General features: G+C 41.0%; 1 protein-coding gene across 1 annotated transcript in view; it reads left to right on the forward strand.

The window, feature by feature from the left end:
* TRIT1 (tRNA isopentenyltransferase 1) overlaps positions 1-21,515 on the forward strand; it is a 47,280-nt gene extending 25,765 nt beyond the window's left edge. Inside the window, exons 2-12 of the mRNA XM_077844625.1 lie at positions 2,248-2,388; positions 8,374-8,472; positions 9,180-9,325; positions 11,707-11,849; positions 13,498-13,609; positions 13,988-14,100; positions 14,346-14,423; positions 17,188-17,297; positions 17,619-17,736; positions 20,671-20,868; positions 21,220-21,515. Coding sequence (XP_077700751.1) covers positions 2,248-2,388; positions 8,374-8,472; positions 9,180-9,325; positions 11,707-11,849; positions 13,498-13,609; positions 13,988-14,100; positions 14,346-14,423; positions 17,188-17,297; positions 17,619-17,736; positions 20,671-20,840 — 1,230 coding nt within the window. The 3' untranslated portion in view covers positions 20,841-20,868; positions 21,220-21,515. The remainder of the gene's footprint in view (positions 1-2,247; positions 2,389-8,373; positions 8,473-9,179; positions 9,326-11,706; positions 11,850-13,497; positions 13,610-13,987; positions 14,101-14,345; positions 14,424-17,187; positions 17,298-17,618; positions 17,737-20,670; positions 20,869-21,219) is intronic.
* The last annotated feature ends 259 nt before the right edge of the window (positions 21,516-21,774 follow it).

Consider the following 21,774-nt stretch of genomic DNA (forward strand, 5'->3'; position numbering starts at 1 on the left):
AGACCACTTCCTTTAATAAATAAGGTGAGCCTCGTTCTGGGGTTGCCTTTAGTATTTGTTGATGTTTTTGTTTAAACAAAAAATAAAAATAAAAAATAAATAAAATAAACTTACCATTTTAAGGAGTTCTAGAACAGGGACGCCTGGGTGGCTCAGCAGTTGAACGCCTGCCTTTGGACCAGTTCGTGACCCTGGAGTCCCAGGATCGAGTCCCACATCAGGCTCCCTGCATGGAGCCTGCTTCTACCTCTGCCTGTGTCTCTGCCTCTCTCTCTGTGTGTCTCATGAATAAATAAATAAAATCTTTAAATAAATAAAAAAATAAATAAATAAATAAATAAATAAATAAATAAATAAAAGCAAGCTTAAAGTTTTTTTTAAAAAAGGAGTTCTAGAACATACACATAAAGGCAGGACTCAGGATGAAAATTTATATATGTTTACATTTTGGCTTTTTTGGAGGTGGGGGTGATAATTGTGCATGTACAACTATGCCTTTCCTTAACATTAATCTCAGTGTTAAAAATGAGAATCCATTTACAGGGTTGTGGGGAAGAGGGAGAAGAACACAGAACACAGAGTTATTAACTCCTGTCCCTCCTATAGTTTTCTAAAGTTTGTGGGGAAGAGGGAGAAGAACACAGAACACAGAGTTATTAACTCCTGTCCCTCCTATAGTTTTCTTAATTCATGCAGAAGACTGCTGTGTATAGTATATGCTGTGGCACCTTCTGATGTCAGAAGGCCATCTTATTCAAGATACACAGAAAAGCACACCCGATGATTTAAGATTCCATCAGTATTCAGGTGTAAGAATGGATGTCTGTTGTGAATTAAAGACAGAGCTGGTTCTTTCCTATGGCTCTTTATATTTCTTCTGTGCGGGGGGGGGGGGGGGGGGGGTTTACTAATTAACATTTTTTTTGTTCCTTGAAGATAGCGTATATCCTTGTTGGGTAAACAACCTCAGTAGTTAAGAGCACAGAAGCTTCAGAGTGCTAGTGACACTAAACTTACTTCCCATTTCTCTTGCATTGTGATAGTAGTAGTAGTGGTTGTAATATAGGTAGTAATATAATGACCCTGTATATCATATACAAAGTGTTAGGGAAAAACCAAGTGCTTTTACGTGTATTAACTCACTTAATCCACACAACAACCCCATGAGATAGATACTGTTATCCTCATTTTACTGATGAGGGATTGAGGCAGAGAGAGGTTAGTAACTGACTACTCCACAAGTACAAATAACTGGTAAGTGGCAGAGCTAGGAATTGATCTGAGGCAGCCTGGCGCCAGCGTCCTTCCTCCTAAACCATTATACTGTACTGTACTTAATCGACACCCATGTAAGTAAAGGGAAATGTGAGATAAAAAATGCTTTTAACATCTTTGTGGGCTCTATGGAACTTATTATTTGTTCATTCAATGCTCCCTGTAGAATCAGTGATTACAGAGAGAACATTTAATCTCAAAGCATTCATCCCTATTTTCAAACTAGTATTTTCAGATCTGTTCTCCATCTGAGACCTTGCATTTAGAAAAAGTACATTTGAACTTTTTAGTTGAATTGGCAGATCAAGAGCTTACAGACAGGATATTGCCTTTGAGTATTTAGACTGTATGTGCTGACCCCCTGAAGCAGTAATTTGGTTAGATCACAATGTTTCCATTAGAGTACAGCAGTATTAGGGGTTCTGACTTCAAAGTGTGTCTGTGTGTGTTTTATATGTATCTTTGTAAATAGGCCACTTCTCTACAAATGGAGCCAAGATTCTAAAAATCTTTCAGAGCCATTTAAATCCAAGAAATATCTAAGCATTTGAAGTAGAACTATGAGCAATGCAAATGTTACCTTTCTGGAGACTTGTGATAAGTAAAATAAATAAAACAACCTGCCCATTTTTAAATGCTTACAGAACCTAAAGAACGTCCAGTTAATCCTGCGGAATTAGTTCTTACTTGACCATTGATTTACATACACTTTTTATCTTTAAGTCTAAGCTAATAGCCACTGTTTGATAAGAAAGCCAGTGTTCTGTTTTCTTTTGCTTCCTTTATCTTGGGTGTTTGTAGGTCTGCTATTCTCTCAACACATGTGCTTAGAAACACATCTATTCTGGTGCTTTGGGTCAGTCCCGTGTTTGGCTAGTGGGAGGAACAGATCACCATTGCTACTTATGAAGTTTGCGTTTTATGGAGGCAGGTGACTTACTTTCTCATGCTAATTTTCTTTCCCCTCCCTAGGTTTATGAAGGCCTAGACATCATCACGAACAAGGTTACTGCCCAAGAGCAGAGAATGTGCCAGCACCACATGATCAGCTTTGTGGATCCTCTCGTGACAAATTACACAGTTGTGGACTTCAGGAACAAAGCAACTGCTCTAATATCCTTATGAAAGAGCAACTAGATTTGGTGGGTACAAGGCAGCCCAAGCCAAGAGAAGTTTTCTTTTCAGTGAGTTTCTTAAAACCAGGGGCACCCAAGACATAACAACCAATAGATAGCACCCCCATCAGAACTATATGGATCAAAAATAGAATGCTCTTGCTTCTCAGAGTCATCAGACTGCAGCATCAGCCATCCCTTAGGTGCTTATTAGAAATGCTGAATTTGGGCCTCACTCCAAAACTACTGAATCAGAATCTACATTTCACAAGAGTCCCAGGTGATTCATATACATATTACAATTTCAGAAGCAGTTTTAGTGAAGACAGCACTGATTTAGGAATTAGAAAATCTGTTCTCTAGTTCCAGAACCTTTGGACCAAGTGAATTTTATTGAGTAGAGCATTTACCCCACTCAGTTCCAGTTTCTCATCCTTTAAATGGGGATGCAAAATCAATTTATAGATATAATGGAGTTACTTACATTTAGAATTGAATAGGGATTGTTGGGTGAGGACTGCAAAACAATAAAAAAAATTTTTTTTCCTATGATCAGTGATCTTTGATTGATTGATTAGGCTCTATACCCAGCATGGAGCCCAACATGAGACTTGAACTTACAACCCTGTATTGAAGACCTGAGCTGAGATCAAGAGTCGGATGCTTAACCAGCTGAGCCACCCAAGGTGCCCCTTGTTTATTTTAAAATTAATTCCAGTACAGTTAACATATAGTGTTAGTTTCAACACCAATAAATTTTGAAAAAAGAATACTATAAGGGAGACTGACCTTATATTTTAATTGTCCAGACTTCCAGGTGGGGTGCCTGGCTGGCTCTGTTGGTAGAGCATGCAACTCTTAATTTCCAGGTTGTGAGTTCAAGCCCCACATTGGGTTAGAGATTACTTAAAAAAAAAAAAAAATTGGACTGCCAGATATTAAAATATAAGGAAAATTCATAATAGTTATAATAACATGGAACTTATACTAGATAAATATATGACACAGAATAGAAAACTCAGGTACAAATTCAAATGGATATATATATTTACCTAATCAAGGTGGCATTTGAGGAACACCGGGGTGGCTCAGCGGTTGAGCATCTGCGTTTGGCTCAGGGCGTGATCCTGAAGTCCTGGGATCGAATCTCACATTGGGCTTCCTGCTTGGAGCCTGCTTCTTCCTCTGCCTGTGTCTCTGCCTCTCTCTCTCTATGTGTCTCTCATGAATAAATAAATAAAATATTTTTTAAAAAGATGGCATTTGAAACAGTAGAGAAATAATATAGTAGTTAATAATTATTCCTGGAATAGCTAATTTTTTGGGAAAAAATAAAATCACAATCTCATATATGACATTGCAGATGGATCTCAGAGTTAAATACGTGTATTTTTAATGAAACTTTGAAACAAATGGGATAATATAGAATTGAGTAGTTCTATGATTTAGAGTAGGGAAAAGTTTTTTTTTTTTTTTTTGGTAAAGGGTTTTTAAATGGATTTTTAAACTCAGTTTTTCTTTATTTTACTATGTTAAAATACAGAATTTACCACTTAACTATTTTATTTTATATTATTTTATTTTTTCAAGATTTTCTTTTTTTTTTTTTAAGATTTATTTATTTATTTATTCATGATAGAGAGAGAGAGAGAGAGAGAGAGAGGCAGAGACACAGGCAGAGGGAGAAGCAGGCTCTCCGCCGGGAGCCTGACGCGGGACTCAATCCTAGGACTCCAGGATCACGCCCTGGGCCAAAGGCAGGTGCTAAACCGCTGAATCACCCAGGGATCCCCTATTTTTCCAAGATTTTATTTATTTATTCATGAGAGACAGCGAGAGAGAGAGGCAGAGACACAGGCAGAGGGAGAAGCAGGTTCCATGCAGGAAGCCCGACGTGGGACTCGATCCTGGGTCTCCAGGATCAGGCCCTGGGCCGAAGGCAGTGCTAAACCGCTGAGCCACCCAGGCTGCCTACCACTTAACCATTTTAAAATGTACATTTCAGTTGTGTTGAATACATTCACATTATAGTGCAACCATCACCACCATCCTTCCATATAACCTTTTTTTTTTTTTTTTTTTTTAAGATTTATTTATTAGAGCACAAGTGGGAGGGGCAAAGGGAGAGATAGCAAGAATCTCAAGCAGACTCCCTGCCTGATGTGGGGCTCCATCCTAGGACCCTGAGATCATGACCTGAGTCAAAACCAAGTGTCAGGTGCTCAACCAACTATACCACCCAGGTACCACCTTCTCCTTTTTTAAAGGAAGGGATCCCTGGGTGGTGCAGCGGTTTGGCTCCTGCCTTTGGCCCAGGGCATGATCCTGGAGACCCGGGATCGAATCCCACGTCGGGCTCCTGGTGCATGGAGCCTGCTTTTCCCTCTGCTTGTGTCTCTGCCTCTCTATCTCTGTGTGTGACTATCATAAATAAATTTAAAAAAAAAAAAAAAAAAGAGGATTCTTTAAAGGAAAGTAGCTAGCTTTGAGTATGTACGAATTAAGAATTTGTATTGGCAAGAATGTGTGTCCACCCTAGAGTAACCTTGCCACGAGTATAACTGGAGATAGATGGTAGATCTCATTCATAGCAGCATTGCTCTTAATGGCAAAAACAAACACCTAGATTCTTACTTACAGAAGAATGTGTAAAATTTGCTTTGTTCATAAAAGTGCTTTTTCAGCAGTGAAAGTGAATACATTGTAGCTGCGTGCAGCAATTAATGTGGGAGATTTTCAGAAACATTATAAAATATGAGAAATTCTAGAAGGATGCATATACACTCATACCATTTATTATAAAAGTTAAAAAGCAAGCAAAACTAACCAATGTATTTTTTAGGGGGTTATATATACATAAGGAATAACATAAAGAAAAGCAATGGAATGATAACAAGAAAACCAAACAATTCAGGATAGCGAATCTCAGGTTTCCCTGCAGAGAGGGGAAGTGTAGGGGGTTGGAGTGGGAATGAATACACAAGAAGCTTCAAAAGAGGGATCCCTGGGTGGCACAGCGGTTTGGTGCCTGCCTTTGGCCCAGGGCGCGATCCTGGAGACCTGGGATCGAATCCCACATCAGGCTCCTGGTGCATGGAGCCTGCTACTCCCTCTGCCTATGTCTCTGCCTCTCTCTCTCTCTCTGTGACTATCATAAATAAATAAAAAAAAAAATAAAAAAAAAAAGAAGCTTCAAAAGAATTAATAATATTCCTTTTCTTACCTTGAGTTCATGAGTGTTTATTATTAGGCTTCATAATGTATGGATGTTCTTTTGTGTATATTAAATATTTTATAATTTTTAAAAAATTAGCCTGCTATAAACAAAATTAAAAAACAGACTATAAGCCAGAGGAAAAATACTTGTAACCTAGGAAAAGTGAATAGTTCATATCCTTAATATATGAAGAACTCATATGAATCAATATGAAAAATTCTTTTTTTTTTTTTAATTTTTTTTTTTATTTATTTATGATAGTCACAGAGAGAGAGAGAGAGGCAGAGACACAGACAGAGGGAGAAGCAGGCTCCATGCACTGGGAGCCTGATGTGGGATTCGATCCCGGGTCTCCAGGATCGCGCCCTGGGCCAAAGGCAGGCGCCAAACCGCTGCGCCACCCAGGGATCCCCAATATGAAAAATTCTTAAAGGGTTTGAGTAATAATAATTCACAAAGGAAGAAATAGAAATGATGGTAAATGGAGAAAAGGGTTTTATCCTTGCTGTTAAGGCCATGCAGATCAAAATAGTGAGATCATATTTTTTTTGCCTATCAAATAGGCAGATATTAAAATGTAGGTAATTCTTGCCCTACCTGCTATACGAGACAGTTGTATCAGATGGAATAATATATATGAATGCCCTTGACAAATTAAAACATAACACTGAATGTATGTTGTTGCTTTAAGACAGTTTGGTTATTCAGAAAGAACTTAGAGAAAGTGGAGTTTTCAGAGGGCAGCAGGGGATGACTTAATCATCACTTACAGGATCGGATATTTTTGAGCTTAGGTAAGAATCTAAAATCAGAATGTCAAAACTGAAAGTACCTGAAGAAATATCCAGTTAACCTTGTTTTGACAGGCTAGGTAAGGTATTAGATACTGAGGCCCAGAGAGAAGGATTTTGTCCAGTTGTTTCATGGCTTGGGCAAACAAGTTAAACCTTTTCCCACCAAATATCTCCTATCCCATTCTCCTTCTCTCTATTCTACTCTCTCTCTTTGGCATCTCACCATTTACCCCTTCCCTTTTTACTTTCTTTGGTCCTTCTCCCTTTGTCACTCATAGTATATACTTGAATGTTTATTATAATTACTGTAATTGTGTATGCTCCTTATACTTAATAGGGGGAATATAGTATTTCCTCTCTCTCTCTCTCTTATTTTTTTATTTTTATTTTTTTAAAGATTTTATTTATTTATTTATTCATGAGAGAGAGAGAGAGGCAGAGACACAGGCAGAGGGAGAAGCAGGCTCCATGCAGGGAGCCTGATGTGGGACTTGATCCCAGATCCTGGGATCATGCCCTGAGCCAAAGGCAGACGCTCAACCGCTGAGCCACCCAGGCGTCCCTCTCTCTCTTTTTTAAAGATTTTATTTATTTGAGAGAGACAGAGCACAAGTGTGGGGGAGAGAGAGAGAAGCAGGCTCCCCAGTGAGCAGGGAGCCTGACAAGGGGCCAATCCCAGGACCCAGGGATCACGACCTGAGCTGAAGGCAGATGCTCAACCAACTGAGCCACCCAGACACCCCAGTATTTCTTTTTTAAAAAAACAAATAGAAAGGGATACTTGGGTGGCTCAGCAGTTGAGTCCAGGTTGAGCCTTTGGTCCAGGGCATGATACTGGAGTTCCGGGATGGAGTCCCACATTGGGCTCCTTGCATGGAGCCTGCTTCTTCCTCTGCCTATGTCTCTGTCTTCTCTGTCTCTCATGAATAAATAAATAAAATTTTTAAAACAAAACAAAACAAAAGAAACAATGTTTCTTCTTTAAGATCCTTGATTTGTAACAGCTTTCTTCCCACCCCACCCAGCCTCTCTGGGGTTAGTGGGCTTCTGATAGAAAAGAGGTCATCTATCTCTGGGTGCACAGACAGGCTGGCAAGGGGAAGAAAGGTATAAATGAGTCAGTCTTTGTCTAGGTCGAAAGTCTCTTTTTATCAATTATCCTCAGAAGCAAAGCCCTCCATAAAGCAGATAATTATCTGTTCAACAGAGATTCTAAAGAGAAGAATTTAAAGTAGTGGGGATATAAAAACAATAGTGGCTCAAGTAAATTCAGTGCTTACTCAATTGAAAGCAAATATTTCGGGCATCATGGTAGGGGATTTATATGCCTCGTCACATTTAATGCTCCTTAGACTTCAAGAGAATTTTACAGGTGAGAAAACTGAAGCTCAGGCTGAATAACTTGTCAGAGTTGGAGCTGGTAGTTGAGATCTATTTGTCTTCAGAACCTGTGCTTCCCAGTTTACTGGTGGAGTCTCAAGTGGGGCTGAAATGTGCAGTATTACTATGTAATGGTGGGGACTGACTGAGTCTAGGAACCGTGGTGTAGGGAAACCAGCTTGTATTTTATTGTAGAAGGCAGTCACAGAATGGATGTTACCTTGGTGGCTTCCTGAGCAGCTGACACTTGTTTCTCTGAGAGCCCTTGGGCTTGTGCTCATTAAACTGATTTGGAATACCAAGCAAGCTTTGAATTGTAGCAGCGAGGCCTAGAAACTTCTAGAACTGAAAGGAATTACCATCATGTGTTTGTATCTGGTTTATGCAAGTCCCTCCAGAACTAATGGGAAATCCTTCTGGGAACTCATGGGAGAGGGTGAAGACTGGTATCAGTTCATCTTGGTTTCCACCCTTTCTTCTCTGTTCTCCAGACGAATAAATGAGTGTGGTTTCTTGCTAATATCCTCCTTCCCAAGTGAGTCAGGATGCTCTTCTTGATATTAAATATTGTGATGTCTTTCTTAACATTCACATTGAAGATATATTTGCCCGAGACAAAATTCCTATTGTCGTGGGAGGAACCAATTACTACATTGAGTCTCTGCTCTGGAAAGTTCTTGTCAATACTAAGGTATGTTTAGTTCCTTTATAAGTCACTGAGGAAATGGGTCCTCTTTCTTGCCAGCTAATTTTAGTGGGAGGAAAGTTGACTCTTGTCTATTTCTTAAACTCAGCAAGTGTAATTTTCTTACTTAATATTCTGAAGCAAATGCCACCTCCATATGTGAAGTGTGCTCCTGCAGGGTGGCCTGAGGGCAGGGGCTGTGTGTGGGAAAAATGCTCCTCTGTGAATTAATTAGCATCTCCATGTAAGTTAACAGTACATCAGTCTGACTCAGCATTTCCTGGCTGTAACAATCTGTACATCAGTGAGATGCCCAACACTAACCTTTCGTATGGAGATGCTATTGCCTAGGGGGAGGCTTTGCAAACTGTATTGTGCAGGCAATCCTGATCCACTCTGGTCACTTACTGAGAAGACTGGGCTCCTAGATATGTTCATACAGATGTGTTAGCCCTGGTTCCTGTTTGTACTTCTGACAAGGAAGCAGGTACCTGAGTACTTCGCTCAGCAGTAAGTCCTTTGTGTGCTGTGGTCTCACAACACTACCACGGTGTATTGGAATTTTCTATGATCTGTCTCTCACTATATGGCAAGACCTTCTGATTTCTCTCTGTTCTGTATTTCTAACTCCCAGCAAAGCACCTGGCATATATACTGTTGCAATGCTTGTTGAACCGTTGAATTAAATTTACTTCTAAACCTTCTTTTAATAGCCCCAGGAGATGGGGACTGAGAAAGTGATTGACCGGAAGGTAGAGCTTGAAAAGGAGGATGGCCATGCACTCCACAAACGCCTAAGCCAAGTGGACCCAGAAATGGCTGCCAAGCTGCACCCGCATGACAAGCGCAAAGTAGCCAGGTAAGAAAGCCTGGGCCTACTGAGCCGAGTCCGTCTGGAGTTGGGGAGCCAGTTCTTCAGTGCACCTGGGTAATGAGAGGGGTTTGGTAATAGCAGGAAGTGGAGATTGGTGTGTTCCCAGCCCACAGGTCATGAGGCCCTGAGGTACTGCCTCAGTCCAACTCCCTCAATAAATAATTGCATCCAACTTTGTTGTTAATTTAAAATGTATAATACAATAGAGTTTTCCCTAGGGCCTAGGTAATTGTGCTTCATTTTCTATTTGATCTTTGCTTGTATAACAGTTTTCATATAAATTTTTTCTGGCATGCAGTTGGTTTACATTGTGATTTGAGTTTCATAATTGATGGTGTAATGCTGAGTTCTGCCCCAGCAGCTTTCCCAGTGGGAGGTAGATTTTATGAACCTGTCTCGTAGACCTGCTCATCTTCACATATGGAGGTTTTCTTGAAGAGGTGGTGAATGAACTCATAAGGTCATGTTTTCTTAGTGTTTTTTTTTTAAGATTTTATTTATTTATTCATGAGAGACACAGAGACACAGGCAGAGGGAGAAGCAGGCTTCCTGCGGGGAGCCTGATGCAGGACTCAATCCCGGGACTCGGGGATTATGCCTTGAGCCAAAGGCAGACACTCAACCACTGAGCCAATCCCTCTTAGGTTGCTTTGAAATCGCAGTCTTGTGTGTTAGGTTTATTTTTCTGCAGTGTTGGGAGTGATACCATATCTAGCAAAGTAGAGGGTCTAATGAAGGATGGTTGATTATGCAGATTAAATATTATAGAACCACCTGGTATTGATAGGGATTGTGAAATAGTCCACTTAAATGAATGTTTTAGATCAGTGTTTCTTAATCCTTTTTCATTATCCCCCACCACCCTACATGTACCCAGTGACTTTTTAGAAATTTTTTCCTAATTGTACTTCCCTCCCTCCCTGTTCTCCATGAAGTTTAGTACTAAAGAATAATATTTCTTTGGGTATGATTGCCCTCAGAGGGTCATACCACTGTAATATCTAAGTTTTTTTGCCCCCTTGAGAGCAGTATCACCCCGGGTGATAATGCATGTTCTAGATAAATGAAGTTTATACCTTCAGTATCTAAACATTTATTTTAAAACATTTTAATAGAGATCTTTCAAAAGTTTTTAGAAAACAGAAACTTAATGATGAACATTCATTTTTATATTGTTTTATGATGTGATTCTAGAGCTTGGTCTTTATTATCTTCTCCTTTTATTAATGAGTTCTTTTTTATCACCTCTCCTCATTTTGCTATTTCTAAACTAGAGCCAAGAATTGTGTCCTAGTAAGAGTCAATAGGTTCTTTTTTTTTTTTTTTTTTTTTTTTTTAAGATTCTGTTTATTCATGAGAGACACAGAGGCAGAGGGAGAAGCAGGCTCGATGCAAGGAACCCAATGTGGGACATGATCCTGGGATCCAGGATCTGGATCACGCCCTCAACCAAAGGCATATGATCAACCGCTGAGCCACCCAGGAACCCCAAGTCAATAGGTTCTAAGCAAGAGCTCTAGTCTCTTCTTTAGAGAGGACTGGAGGACTTTGTTCATCTTTCTTTTAGTTTGAGACTATATTCTAACCTCCAGATAAATGAGATTATCTATTACAATTTTTCCTCACAGGTCCTCTTTGAGTGAGCATTGGTACAGAAACAGGGGGTCTCTACTCTCGTGTTAGGGATTCAGGAAGTAGAATTGGGTCAGGGAGGGAAAGATCACTTTCAAGCTGATAAGTTGCCACCACTCAGAGTGGTGTAGTGTAGGTATGAGAGTTATATTACCTGCATAATCTAATAGAGGCAGACAGAGTGGATGGTGGCTGAAGAATAAGTATCTGAGTTCTTTCTTCAGTGGTCTTTGTGCTAGTAGAGTACCAAATCAGTCAGAAGTGCTCTTCATTAATTCTAGACCTATGTTAAAAAAAAAAAAAAAAAGGTTGATGAGCTGGATATACAACATACTTTTGTACTGTGGGAAAGACATTCCAGCAAGACTGGACTTGCTGGCTTGTAACAGTCTTCCAAATAAGCTCTTTTATTGCTTACCTGAAGGTGAGTGTGTCCCATTCTATTTGTGTAGAAGAAGCCTGTTGTTTCTGAACCTGAGTTCAGAAAAATTAATATATGTTTACAAGAATAGTATTAGTCTTACTTTATCTAAAATTTTCTTTGGAACTGTTTTCTGGGTAGCTATAGGATTGGAGTGACTCCAGGCCTTCATGGCTTTGGGGGCTTATCAGTGAAAATGAGAAAGAGGTGTTTGTAATAAATAACCTTTCTCCTTGTCTCATTTGAGAATGAATATTTTCTAATGGTTTTTATGGGTATTCCCCCCCCCCCGCTGTCCCCTTAAATGGCTTAGGAGCTTGCAGGTGTTTGAAGAAACAGGAATCTCTCATAGTGAATTTCTTCATCGTCAACATGCGGAGGAAGGTGGTGGTCCTCTCGGAGGCCCTCTGAAGTTCCCTAATCTTTGCATCCTCTGGCTTCATGCTGACCAGACAGGTAAAAGCCCTTTGATGCCTTAGAGTCCATCTGAGATAGAGCTTGTTATAATATGTGATTATATGTATATATACACGCATAAGATGCCCAGAACCACAAGTGGCTCATAATAAGCACTAAACAAGTGTTAGCTATTAATTTTATAATTATTGTTCTTCATTAACTTAGTAAGGCACAGTGCCCTTCCCCTAGGTATCTGTCTGGAAAGGGAAGAAGGGTAGCCCTGGCACTAGGATAAAATACCAAGGGTGGGATAACATGAAATGGGTAGGGTGGGTAAGAGACTGCCATCCAGGGAAGGTCTGAAGAGAAAGAGAAGGAAGGCTTTGTGAAAGGAGGTCTGCCTCCCTGGATTGATGAGATGGAGGCTGCATCACTGATTATTCTAGAAGCAGCAGGCCTCAGAAATGGATATGATGGTTAATTAGCTAGCCTGATGATATTTTTTGGGTTTTTTTTGTAAAGTATGGTAATGCCCTGTGATAGTACTAACTTCTTCATCCAGCTAACATTTAGTAAGCATCTCTAATAAAGTGCTAGATATGCTGCATAGTCCTTGGATTTCAGAGATGAATATGAGACAGTGCCTGCTTTTTAGGAGCTCCCAGTCTAGTGGGGCAGCAAAGATAGATACTACTTTGTGATAAATTCTGGGCCAAAAAGTGCTGTAAGGCCACAGAGAAAGGATGATGAGCATTCTCTTGAGGGCAATCAGAGACCCACTTAAGACAAATTAGTTAACCTTCCTGTGCCCCAATTTTCTCTTCTATAAAATGGAATTAATGATAATAATAGTAATATATATATGGATTGAGGATTAGATTAATTAGAACATACAAAGTGCTCAGTTGTGCGTTACACGTGGTGAGTCCTTAATAAATACAAACTTTCTAGGAAGATAGGAAAAAAGGTTACTGTTACTGCAGGCTGAGAAGTAGCAATGGCAGATAATGTAGAATATGGTTGAAATGGTGAAAAATTACTGTTAAATTAATCTCAGGTACAAGTTTATAGAAAAAGTTAATTTTTTAAATGAAATTTCTGTAAATAAAAACATGTATTGCAATTTAGCATAAAATAATGGAATCTGATTCATAATAAAGCTGACCACTACCTTTGATCATAGTAAAGTTTTTGACCACCACATCTGAATGATTATGACCCCTGACTCTGCTTTTCTCCTTTGGTTGGCTCAGTAGTTCAAGAGATACCTAGGGTGGCTTTGTATTAATGTTTCTTATTCCTGTCCAAGGTGTCATCTGTCAGTTCTTAAATGTAAAAGAACACAAAGTTAAAGTAACAAATATGATGGGACTAAATAAAGGTAAAGCAGGGGTCTCAGCTGCCTCTAAAGTAAACAATGAATATATGTTCCATAATAAAATATTTGTCCTTCTTAGTTGCTATAATTGTATGCTTTCTCTTTATGTAATAAGACATGTGCTTCATTTTGGCTGTTTTGTATTGAAGTTTGGTCTTAAGTATGACAAATATAATATGAATTATTCTATAATCCTTGGACTTTAAATGCCTTCTTTCATTTGAATAAATGCTCCTCTTTGTGGCAGCCTGTCCATTCACTCACTGTGTAAGTGTCTAGTGGGCACCTATGACAGACTAGATGGTTGATGGGCTAATGTGATTGAAGTTCTAGATGAGCGCTTGGATAAGAGGGTGGATGAAATGCTAGCTGCTGGGCTCTTGGATGAACTAAGAGATTTTCACCGACGCTATAATCAGAAGAAAGTTGCAGAAAACAGGTGAGGATTTGGCCGTTTCTTCAACCTACTCTCCCTCCCTTGCATATGGCCCAAAGGCCATAAATAGAGTACTGGCTTTGGACCTACTTGTTTATTAGCCTTTGTCCTTGGCGTTGGCAAGGCTTGTTGCAAGGAGGTCTGGTGTACTTGTTACAGTTGCACTTTTCTAATATGTCAGACATTCCCAGGAGTTCATTTTCAAGGGAACTAACCAGGGAACTGTTGGGGTGGGGGGTGGAGGAAGAATTTAGAGAGACAGTAGTTGCTCAGGATCTCAGTTTCTCATCTATGAGATGAAATGGCTTAGCTAGATCCTCTCTAAGGCCCCTGCTAGCTCTCAGATGCAGTGGCTCATCGCTGATGCTCTCCTATTCCCAGCCAGGACTATCAACATGGTATCTTCCAATCCATTGGCTTCAAGGAATTTCACGAGTACCTGGTCACTGAGGGAAAATGCACACCAGAGACTAGTAACCAGCTCCTAAAGAAAGGTGTGAATTCCTCCATCTTACCTAGACTTGGACATCCTTGGGTGGCAGAGTACCTACTGGTATGATCTGAGAAAGAGCTGAGGCCAAAGAGTCCCAAGTGGCCTTCAGCTCAGAATTGAGATTTTTGTCTACCAAGTGTACTCCAGGGTGCTGCTATGGCTGATTTTCTCTTTTCCTGGGCTGGGAGGGCTTGCATTTTGCCTGGGTCAGAACTTAGAGGTTACTAGACCTACTATGTCTTTCAGGTATCGAGTCTTTGAAACAAGTGACCAAGAGATATGCCCGGAAGCAAAACCGATGGGTTAAAAATCGGTTTTTGAGCAGTAAGTCTCATGTTTTTCCTTACCCCTGGGTTTGTTTCCAGTAGAGTATAGATTGTCCTCAACTCACCGCGAAAAGGAACTTTAGTTTCTGGACCTGTCCTGAGCTTTGGGGACCTGATCTGGGAGAGGGTCTACTGCATAAATGACCATGCTTTTTTGTAATGTGTCAGAAAACAAATGAAATCTTTCCAATGAGAAGTTGAACACATGGGTGTTGGCTACAAACACATAAGAACATAACAGCAACATCGTCGTAGGGTCGGTGTTCAAGGTTGATTTTAGCTTCAAATTTTGTACCTTGAGTGCAGTCAGATTTCTGTAGGTAGGCTTTCCTAATTAAAGTGGTTCTGGGGTACCCGACTGGCTCAGTTAGAAGAGCATGTGACTCCTGATCTCAGTGTTGTGAGTTTGGGCCCCATGTTGGGTGTAGAGATTTCTAACAACAAAAGAAAGCTTAAAGAAAGAAAATCGTTCTTAGGATACATGAGCAGTATAAAAAGCCAAACCTTCACCAGTTCTCTCAGTGTTGCCTTCACATTTAGGTATGTGGTGCTTCAGAGTTGCTGCAGGTTTGCCTTCAATTGAACAGCACTTTTAAGCAACAGGGAAAGAAATTCTCCTTCACTTGACCCTGTTCTGTGTCCTTGACAGTAAATTTGGTGCCATACATATATTACTAAGCCTGTGAGATAGGTGCTATTCTTTCATTTTTGCAGATAAGGCAACGGAGGCTTCAAGACGTTAAAAATCTTGCCAAGTATCTGCCAGCTGAATAAGCAGTATTGAAAGCAGGCCTGTCCCCCTACCCACTCCCCCCGCCCCCCGCAATGTATTCTATAGCATGCTTCTTGTTTCCTGTAGCTATAATTTCAGCTAGACAGCATTGGTATTGGGCCTTGGGTAAGAAATTTTCTGGTTATGAGCTAAAAGGAGATTAATTTAAAGGAGATTAAATGAAACACCAACTTTATCTTATAGTCACTCTTTAAATATGTTTCTGAATCTTCCTGTTTGCCTTTTGCTGTTAGACTTCTGCTTTCAGTTATAGATCAGGACAGCTGAGGCCTCCACTGTCTGCTCTTCAGGGTCTCTGAACAGAAACACCTCAATCCATGTTGTGACCACGGATTGTTGCATTTCTCTCTCCTGCTCTCACTCTCTGCCAGACCTCTCCAGGGTAGTTCTGGCACCAAGAGGCTCTTTATACTTCTTTCTACTCACCCTGGTTTCTCTGCATGTCCTGTCAAATAGGAGAATTCTCTACTTCAGCTAAAATCAAAATTGAATTGCATCAACTGAAATTCACTATAGATTTCTAATGCAGCTTCTCTTCTCTCCAGGGCTAACAATTAGTCTGCAACAAAAGCTGTTTTTTGTAATGATTTGAAACTTCCTCCTGTGGTAAAGCCACAATAACTCCCCCATCTCTGAGTCAGGAGGGATTGATGGCACAGTGCATCATCTGCCCATTCCTCATTCATGTGTATGCCGGCACAGTCCTGGTGCTAGAGTGAAAGGCACAGCTGCCTTGTAAACCAGGAGCCGTGTGTGATTGGCCAGGGCTAGTCTGCTGGGACATGGTTCTGGCAAGAAGCCAGGGGGACTTCCCCGCCCCAACTTGGCCTTGGACCCAAGCCAGAAATAGCAGCTGGGAGCCGAGAACTTGTTGAAAGGTGCTTAGACAGGGCACAGAAGCCCAACAAAGGACTCAGAGGGGAAAGGAAAATATAGAGTGGCCTGGAAACAGGTGCAGAGCTTAGCCAAGGCCAGGTGTGCTGTGGATGCTGCCTGCACCCTCCCGGTCTCACCTTTCCGTGTGGTGGCAGGTGCGGCCCAGTCCATTTTATGAAAAATCTTACTTGTGGTTGGCACAATCAAAAGGCCAGCACCTGCCAGCCGTTGGCATCCTAAGGACTTTGATGTTTTTGTCCATGGGGAGATGCTTTTTGCCTTTAGGCAACTGACTTGACCTAGCTGTGGAAGGCAATTTAGTGTGTCCATAGACAGGGGAGGCTACCAACAGAGACAAAACAGGGTTGGATCCAGGGGACAGAATGCCTGTAGCTGTATTCTAGGCTGTCTCTAGTCGTCTCTCCACTCAGAAGTATTTACCAAAAGATGTTTCTTGAATACTCCTCTAGATCTTGTTCCTAAAAGAAGGGGCTCAACTAGTTTAATTTCATGGCTTCTTTCTAAAAGTTCTCAGATTTAGTGGCTCATTGACTGATACTCTTCTGTTCCCAGTCCCTGATCATGGGTATGGTATCAACAAGTTTCATGAGGGCCGTGCTGCTGAAGGGATATATACAAACCTGAGACTAGTGTCCGCTCCTGAAGAAAGCTGTGAACTCTCTTGCCAGAAGAGCAGTATCACTGTTAAGATCATAGGCAACTTAGAATAGGCATTTACTTAGAGCTGTTAGTTTATTTACTCCTATGGTATGCTATCTTCATATGGTTGCGCACGCAGTAGTCACTAGAGCTGTTACTCTGTTCTGTTTTTTTGACTGATCTGGAAGATCCTGTCTCTGGAGGTCTCTGGATTATACAGCTAGACTTGTTTGCTACAGATCAGTGAACCTTCTAGATCATTCTTGGATTGTATGTAGTTGTTTGGTTCATGTTTCTGGTTAGAATGAATGGCATGATCAGAATGTTTATTCTTTGGCCCCATATATTTCCGTTGAGGATTTTGGACTCCTGGGAGCAGAATGGATTGGGTCTTTGAGGCTGACCTCTCACAACTTCTCTTTGTCATCATTAGGACCTGGTCCCAGAGTCCCCCCAGTATATGGCTTAGAAGTGTCTGATGTCTCGAAGTGGGAAGAGTGTGTTCTTGAACCTGCTCTTGAAATCGTGCAAAGTTTCATCCAGGTGATTATTAATCACAGTGCTGTGTGTTGTCTGGCTTTCAGAGAGTTTTCCTTAGCTGGCACCTTTGTTGGCATGTCAGGGAACCAAGCTTTCTTTTCCATGGAATAGAGCAGAAGAGCTGGCTGCCCTTAGATCCCTGGAGGCTGTGTTTCTGCTTTCACATTTAGAAAGGTTGTTGCTAAAATCTGTCCGTAGTCCACCAGAACAGGGATGAGAAAAAGGAATCTTGGGAAAATCCCACTCCCCTTAATATCAGAGAATGAGATCCAAATCTCTTTTGAGTTGATTGCTTCTCTCCCCTCCCCCTCCTTGTTCTTTCAGGGCCACCAGCCTGCAGCTGCTCCAGTAAAGATGCCATGCAATGAAACAGAGAACAGGAGAAGTCATCACATGTGTGACCTCTGTGATCGAATCATCATTGGGGACCGTGAATGGGCAGGTAGGATCTGGGGAGGGGCACGGAGACATTTGTGAGGGTGACTCACAGTGACTTTGTGAAATTTAAGGTCTTCGGTAGGTTAAATGCTGGAGTCTGCTTACTTGTAAAGGGATGGCCAGATTCCTCCAAGAGCCCCTAAGTACTCACATTTCATGGCAACTTTCCCATTTTGAAGAGTTATCTTTATATTCTGAATTTCAAAGGAAGATCATCTGCCCTCCAATTTCAGCTAGAGTAGATATTTTATACTGACAGGTCTGTAGTTAAGTTTCCAGAGCCCCTTTGACTTTCCTGATCCTACCTTATAGGAGTTTCTTGGCCCCTCATGTTTAGAACTCAGTGCAGGTGAGGTGGGATTGTAAGGGAAACTAGCCAACTCACCCAAGAGACCAGAGAAGCAGAAACAGCTGAGAGGGGAGGAGGAAGTGCAATTACTCCTCCTGAGTACATTATTTGAAAGTGGGGTCTCTGGTAATCTTTAATGTAATATATCGAAATGGTGGTGATTGCTAAAGTTGTGATAAAAAGCATTAAGAGAACCTGTGAGAGCAGGAGCATCTGGGTGGCTCAGTTGGTTAAGCATCCGACTCTTGGTTTCAGTTCAGGTTATGATCTCAGGGTCTTGGGATCCAGCAAGCAAAACCCCACACCACCTCCACCCCCTTGTATTGAGCTCAGCACTCAGAGGAAAGTCTGCTTGGGAATTCTCTCCCTCTGCCTGCTCTACCCCCCACATACGTACACACACTCCCTCTTTCAAGTAAATAAATAAATCTTTAAAAAGAGAGAGAGAAGCTGTGAAAGCAAGACTTATATAGAGAAAGTGGTCAGAGGGTGATGTCTTTAAAGGTACTCCTGACCAACCAGCATGGGCACTGACCTAAGGCTCTCTGTCTTTTAGAGCCTGGGTCTGCTCTGCCATAGTCACACTGCACTCCCCTGTCAGCTTCCTTTTTCTTTCTTTCTTTCTTTCTTTCTTTCTTTCTTTCTTTCTTTCTTTCTTTCTTTCTTTCTTTCTTCCTTCCTTCCTTCCTTCCTTCCTTCCTTCCTTCCTTCCTTCCTTCTTTCTTTTCTTTTCTTTTTTCCTTTCCTTTCCTTTCCTTTCCTTTCCTTTCCTTTCCTTTCCTTTCCTTTCCTTTCCTTTCCTTTCCTTTCCTTTCCTTTTCTTTTCTTTCTTTCGATTTTATTTATTTATCCATGAGAGACACACAAAGAGAGAGAGGCGCAGGCAGAGGGAGAAGCAGGCTCCATGCAGGGAGCCCGATGTGGGGCTCGATCCTGGACCACTCTAGGACCACACCCTGGGCTGAAGGCAGGCGTCAAACCGCTGAAGCACCCAGGGATCCCCCCTGTCAGATTCTTGTAGTCCTCTGGTCAAAGCCCAGAAAGGGCCAGGGCCTACAAGTCTTGAGTTTACACTGTATTTGGAGACTTCTTAAAAGGTTACTCCTTTTGAGCACAGTAGGGCTTGTAGGATACCCAGTAGCTGGAATCGTTCTGTTCAGAGTACTGCCTTTCATGAGATTCTCCTAGAAATAGAATTTTCTCCCCATACCAACCAATAGAATGATTAGTTCTATTAACTGGTAACACTGGCAAAATGAACTCCATTGTCAGAGGCTGGGAATGGCTGTGATTTGCCTTAACGGCAGAAGAAGCCTCGATTGTCACTGGTTTATAATGATGAAAGGGGAAGAGAAAGAGAGTGTCTGATTGTTTTTTCTAAAGGAAACTTAGTGGTTCGATTTGTCGAATGTCCTTCAGGGATAGCCTTAAAGAAACAACATTTGTGAGCCTTTGTGAGCTTAGCTTGTGTGAGCCCTTCTATAGTGCCATCTGTCAGGTCCCTGCTCCCATCTCCTGCTGCCGTGGAGAGCCAGGCCAGAAGCCCTTTTTTTTTTTTGCCTTAGGCTCTAGCTGGAGAATAAAGCTGACTTTTTCCCCCCAAGTAAACTTTTCTTCTAACCTCTTCCTTTTTTAAAAATTATTTTTGCTGTGAAACCCTTAAAATGATGTTTGTTTGTTTTTTTTAAATATATATCAAAGATCATTTAATCTAGTCATCTCTCTCTTTAGAGGCTTCCAAAGAAAATTTCCTTGAAAAAGAATAAGTAAAAAGAGGCTAATATGAGTTGGTCAGAGGGTGGGAACACTCTTTGGGGTGAGAGGTCAGAAATCGTTATTAGGCAACAGTGGCCTTTCAGCTTTACTGATTCTGTGGACCCTCAAAAAGGATCAACAGAGAAGAATGCTTCCTGTTATCTGCCTGGAGCATTGTGTGCTTGAAGAATGTGAACCTTGTGGGTTAGTCATTCAAATGGCTTATCTAGCCTAGGCATAGGGGATGTTGGATCAGGAGGGGCCACCTGTGTGAGCGGGGAAGAAGAGGAAAGGACAGCTCTGGGTTTGATGTGGGACAGAGCATCTGTCTGGCAATATAGACAAGGATTTGGGTTTGTAACTTTTTAACTGACTGAGTTGAAAGGTAATCTCTCTGAAACAGCTCTGTTCTGTTACAAAAATGGAGTCTGGAGCTCTGATTCTGGAAAATTTGGTCTCTTTTGAGCTATAGATGAGCCAAAGTACTTACCTACTGTGTGTACTTGGACAGAATCTAAGTCCTCAGTGAACTTCAGTTTCCTTCTGTATAAAATGAGCTGAAGAAAAAAAAAAAAAAATGAGCTGAATAATACTGTCCTGCAAGATTGCTGTGAGGATTAGTGATGTAAAGCACCCAGCAGGGTACACTTAATGCATGGTAGCTTGCTGGCCATGTAACTTATCCTTCTTTTAAAAATGCTAAGCAGCTATACCAGTGAATGTGTTGATCCTATTATTATTTTTTTAAAAAAAGGATTATATAGTTAATTTTTATGCTTCTAGGATTGATTCTAGAAAGTTCTAATGAGTTGTTTTTGTTTTGTTTTGTCTTAGCACACATAAAATCCAAATCCCACTTGCACCGACTAAAGAAGAGAAGAAGATTGGACTCGGATGCTGTCACTACCATAGAAAGTCCGAGTATTTCTTCAGACCATGAGAAAGAGCTTAAAGAGAAAGGATCCCTAGGGCAGAATGAGAAAGAGCTGGAATCTAGTGTTTAAAGAGACATGTCCAGTAGCCTTTGCACAGGTAGAGACCCAGTTTAGGAGGGAGGGTTATGTCTTTGTCCCTGTCTGGACTTGGGAGTGCTCTGCAGAAAGCGCCCACCATTTTCTGCCTTCAGTGGTGTAGTTTTAATGTTCTCTGTCATGGAAACAGCAGGGCTTGTTAGCTCCTTGTTTGGCTGATGTGCCTGTTAATGATAATTTGGGGAAGGAATTTTTTTTCTTTTAACCTTAAAGTTCTATTTTTGAAAGAAGCACAGATTGTACTTTTTAATACTTGTGAAGATCTTTTTGGTAATGAATACCTGAATTCCCTATAGCCTTTAAAAAAGAAGTTTTATGTCCCTGACTCTGGCTAAAAATATCTCATTTCCAGATACTTTTATAGATGACTGAAGTATTATGGGCCACAAATCGGGAGTTCTGGATTTGGGTGAATGGCAGGAAAGGACCAGCCCCAGCAAGAAGATTAAGTGAACTCAACCACCAGTTCTTGGAATTCCACTGAGAAGGAGAGAAGAACGTGGTCATGACATGGCACTTGAAAACTAAAGACTTTGACATTTTGTTGAGTTCTTCCTGTGTGATAATTACTCTCACTGCTGTCTTTACATTAAGTTAGGAGCCTATATTTTTATTGAAAGTTAAATTAAAAAAAAAGAAAGTTTCCAAGAGTCTCTTTATTTTTTTAATTTTTTATTTTATTTTTATTTTTTAAGATTTTTTAATTTACAACAGACAGAGAGGCAGAGACACAGACAGATGGAGCAGCAGGCTCTGTGCAGGGAGCCTGATGTGGGACTCGATCCCGGGTCTCCAGGATCAGGCCCTGGGCCAAAAGCGGCGCTAAATCACTAGGCCACCAGGGCTGCCCCTAAGAGTCTCTTTAGTCCTTAAAGCAATGTATGTTCCATGTCTAGTTTATACACTG

Source organism: Canis aureus, chromosome 13 (genome assembly GCF_053574225.1).
Source record: "Canis aureus isolate CA01 chromosome 13, VMU_Caureus_v.1.0, whole genome shotgun sequence".
NCBI lineage: Eukaryota > Metazoa > Chordata > Mammalia > Carnivora > Canidae > Canis > Canis aureus.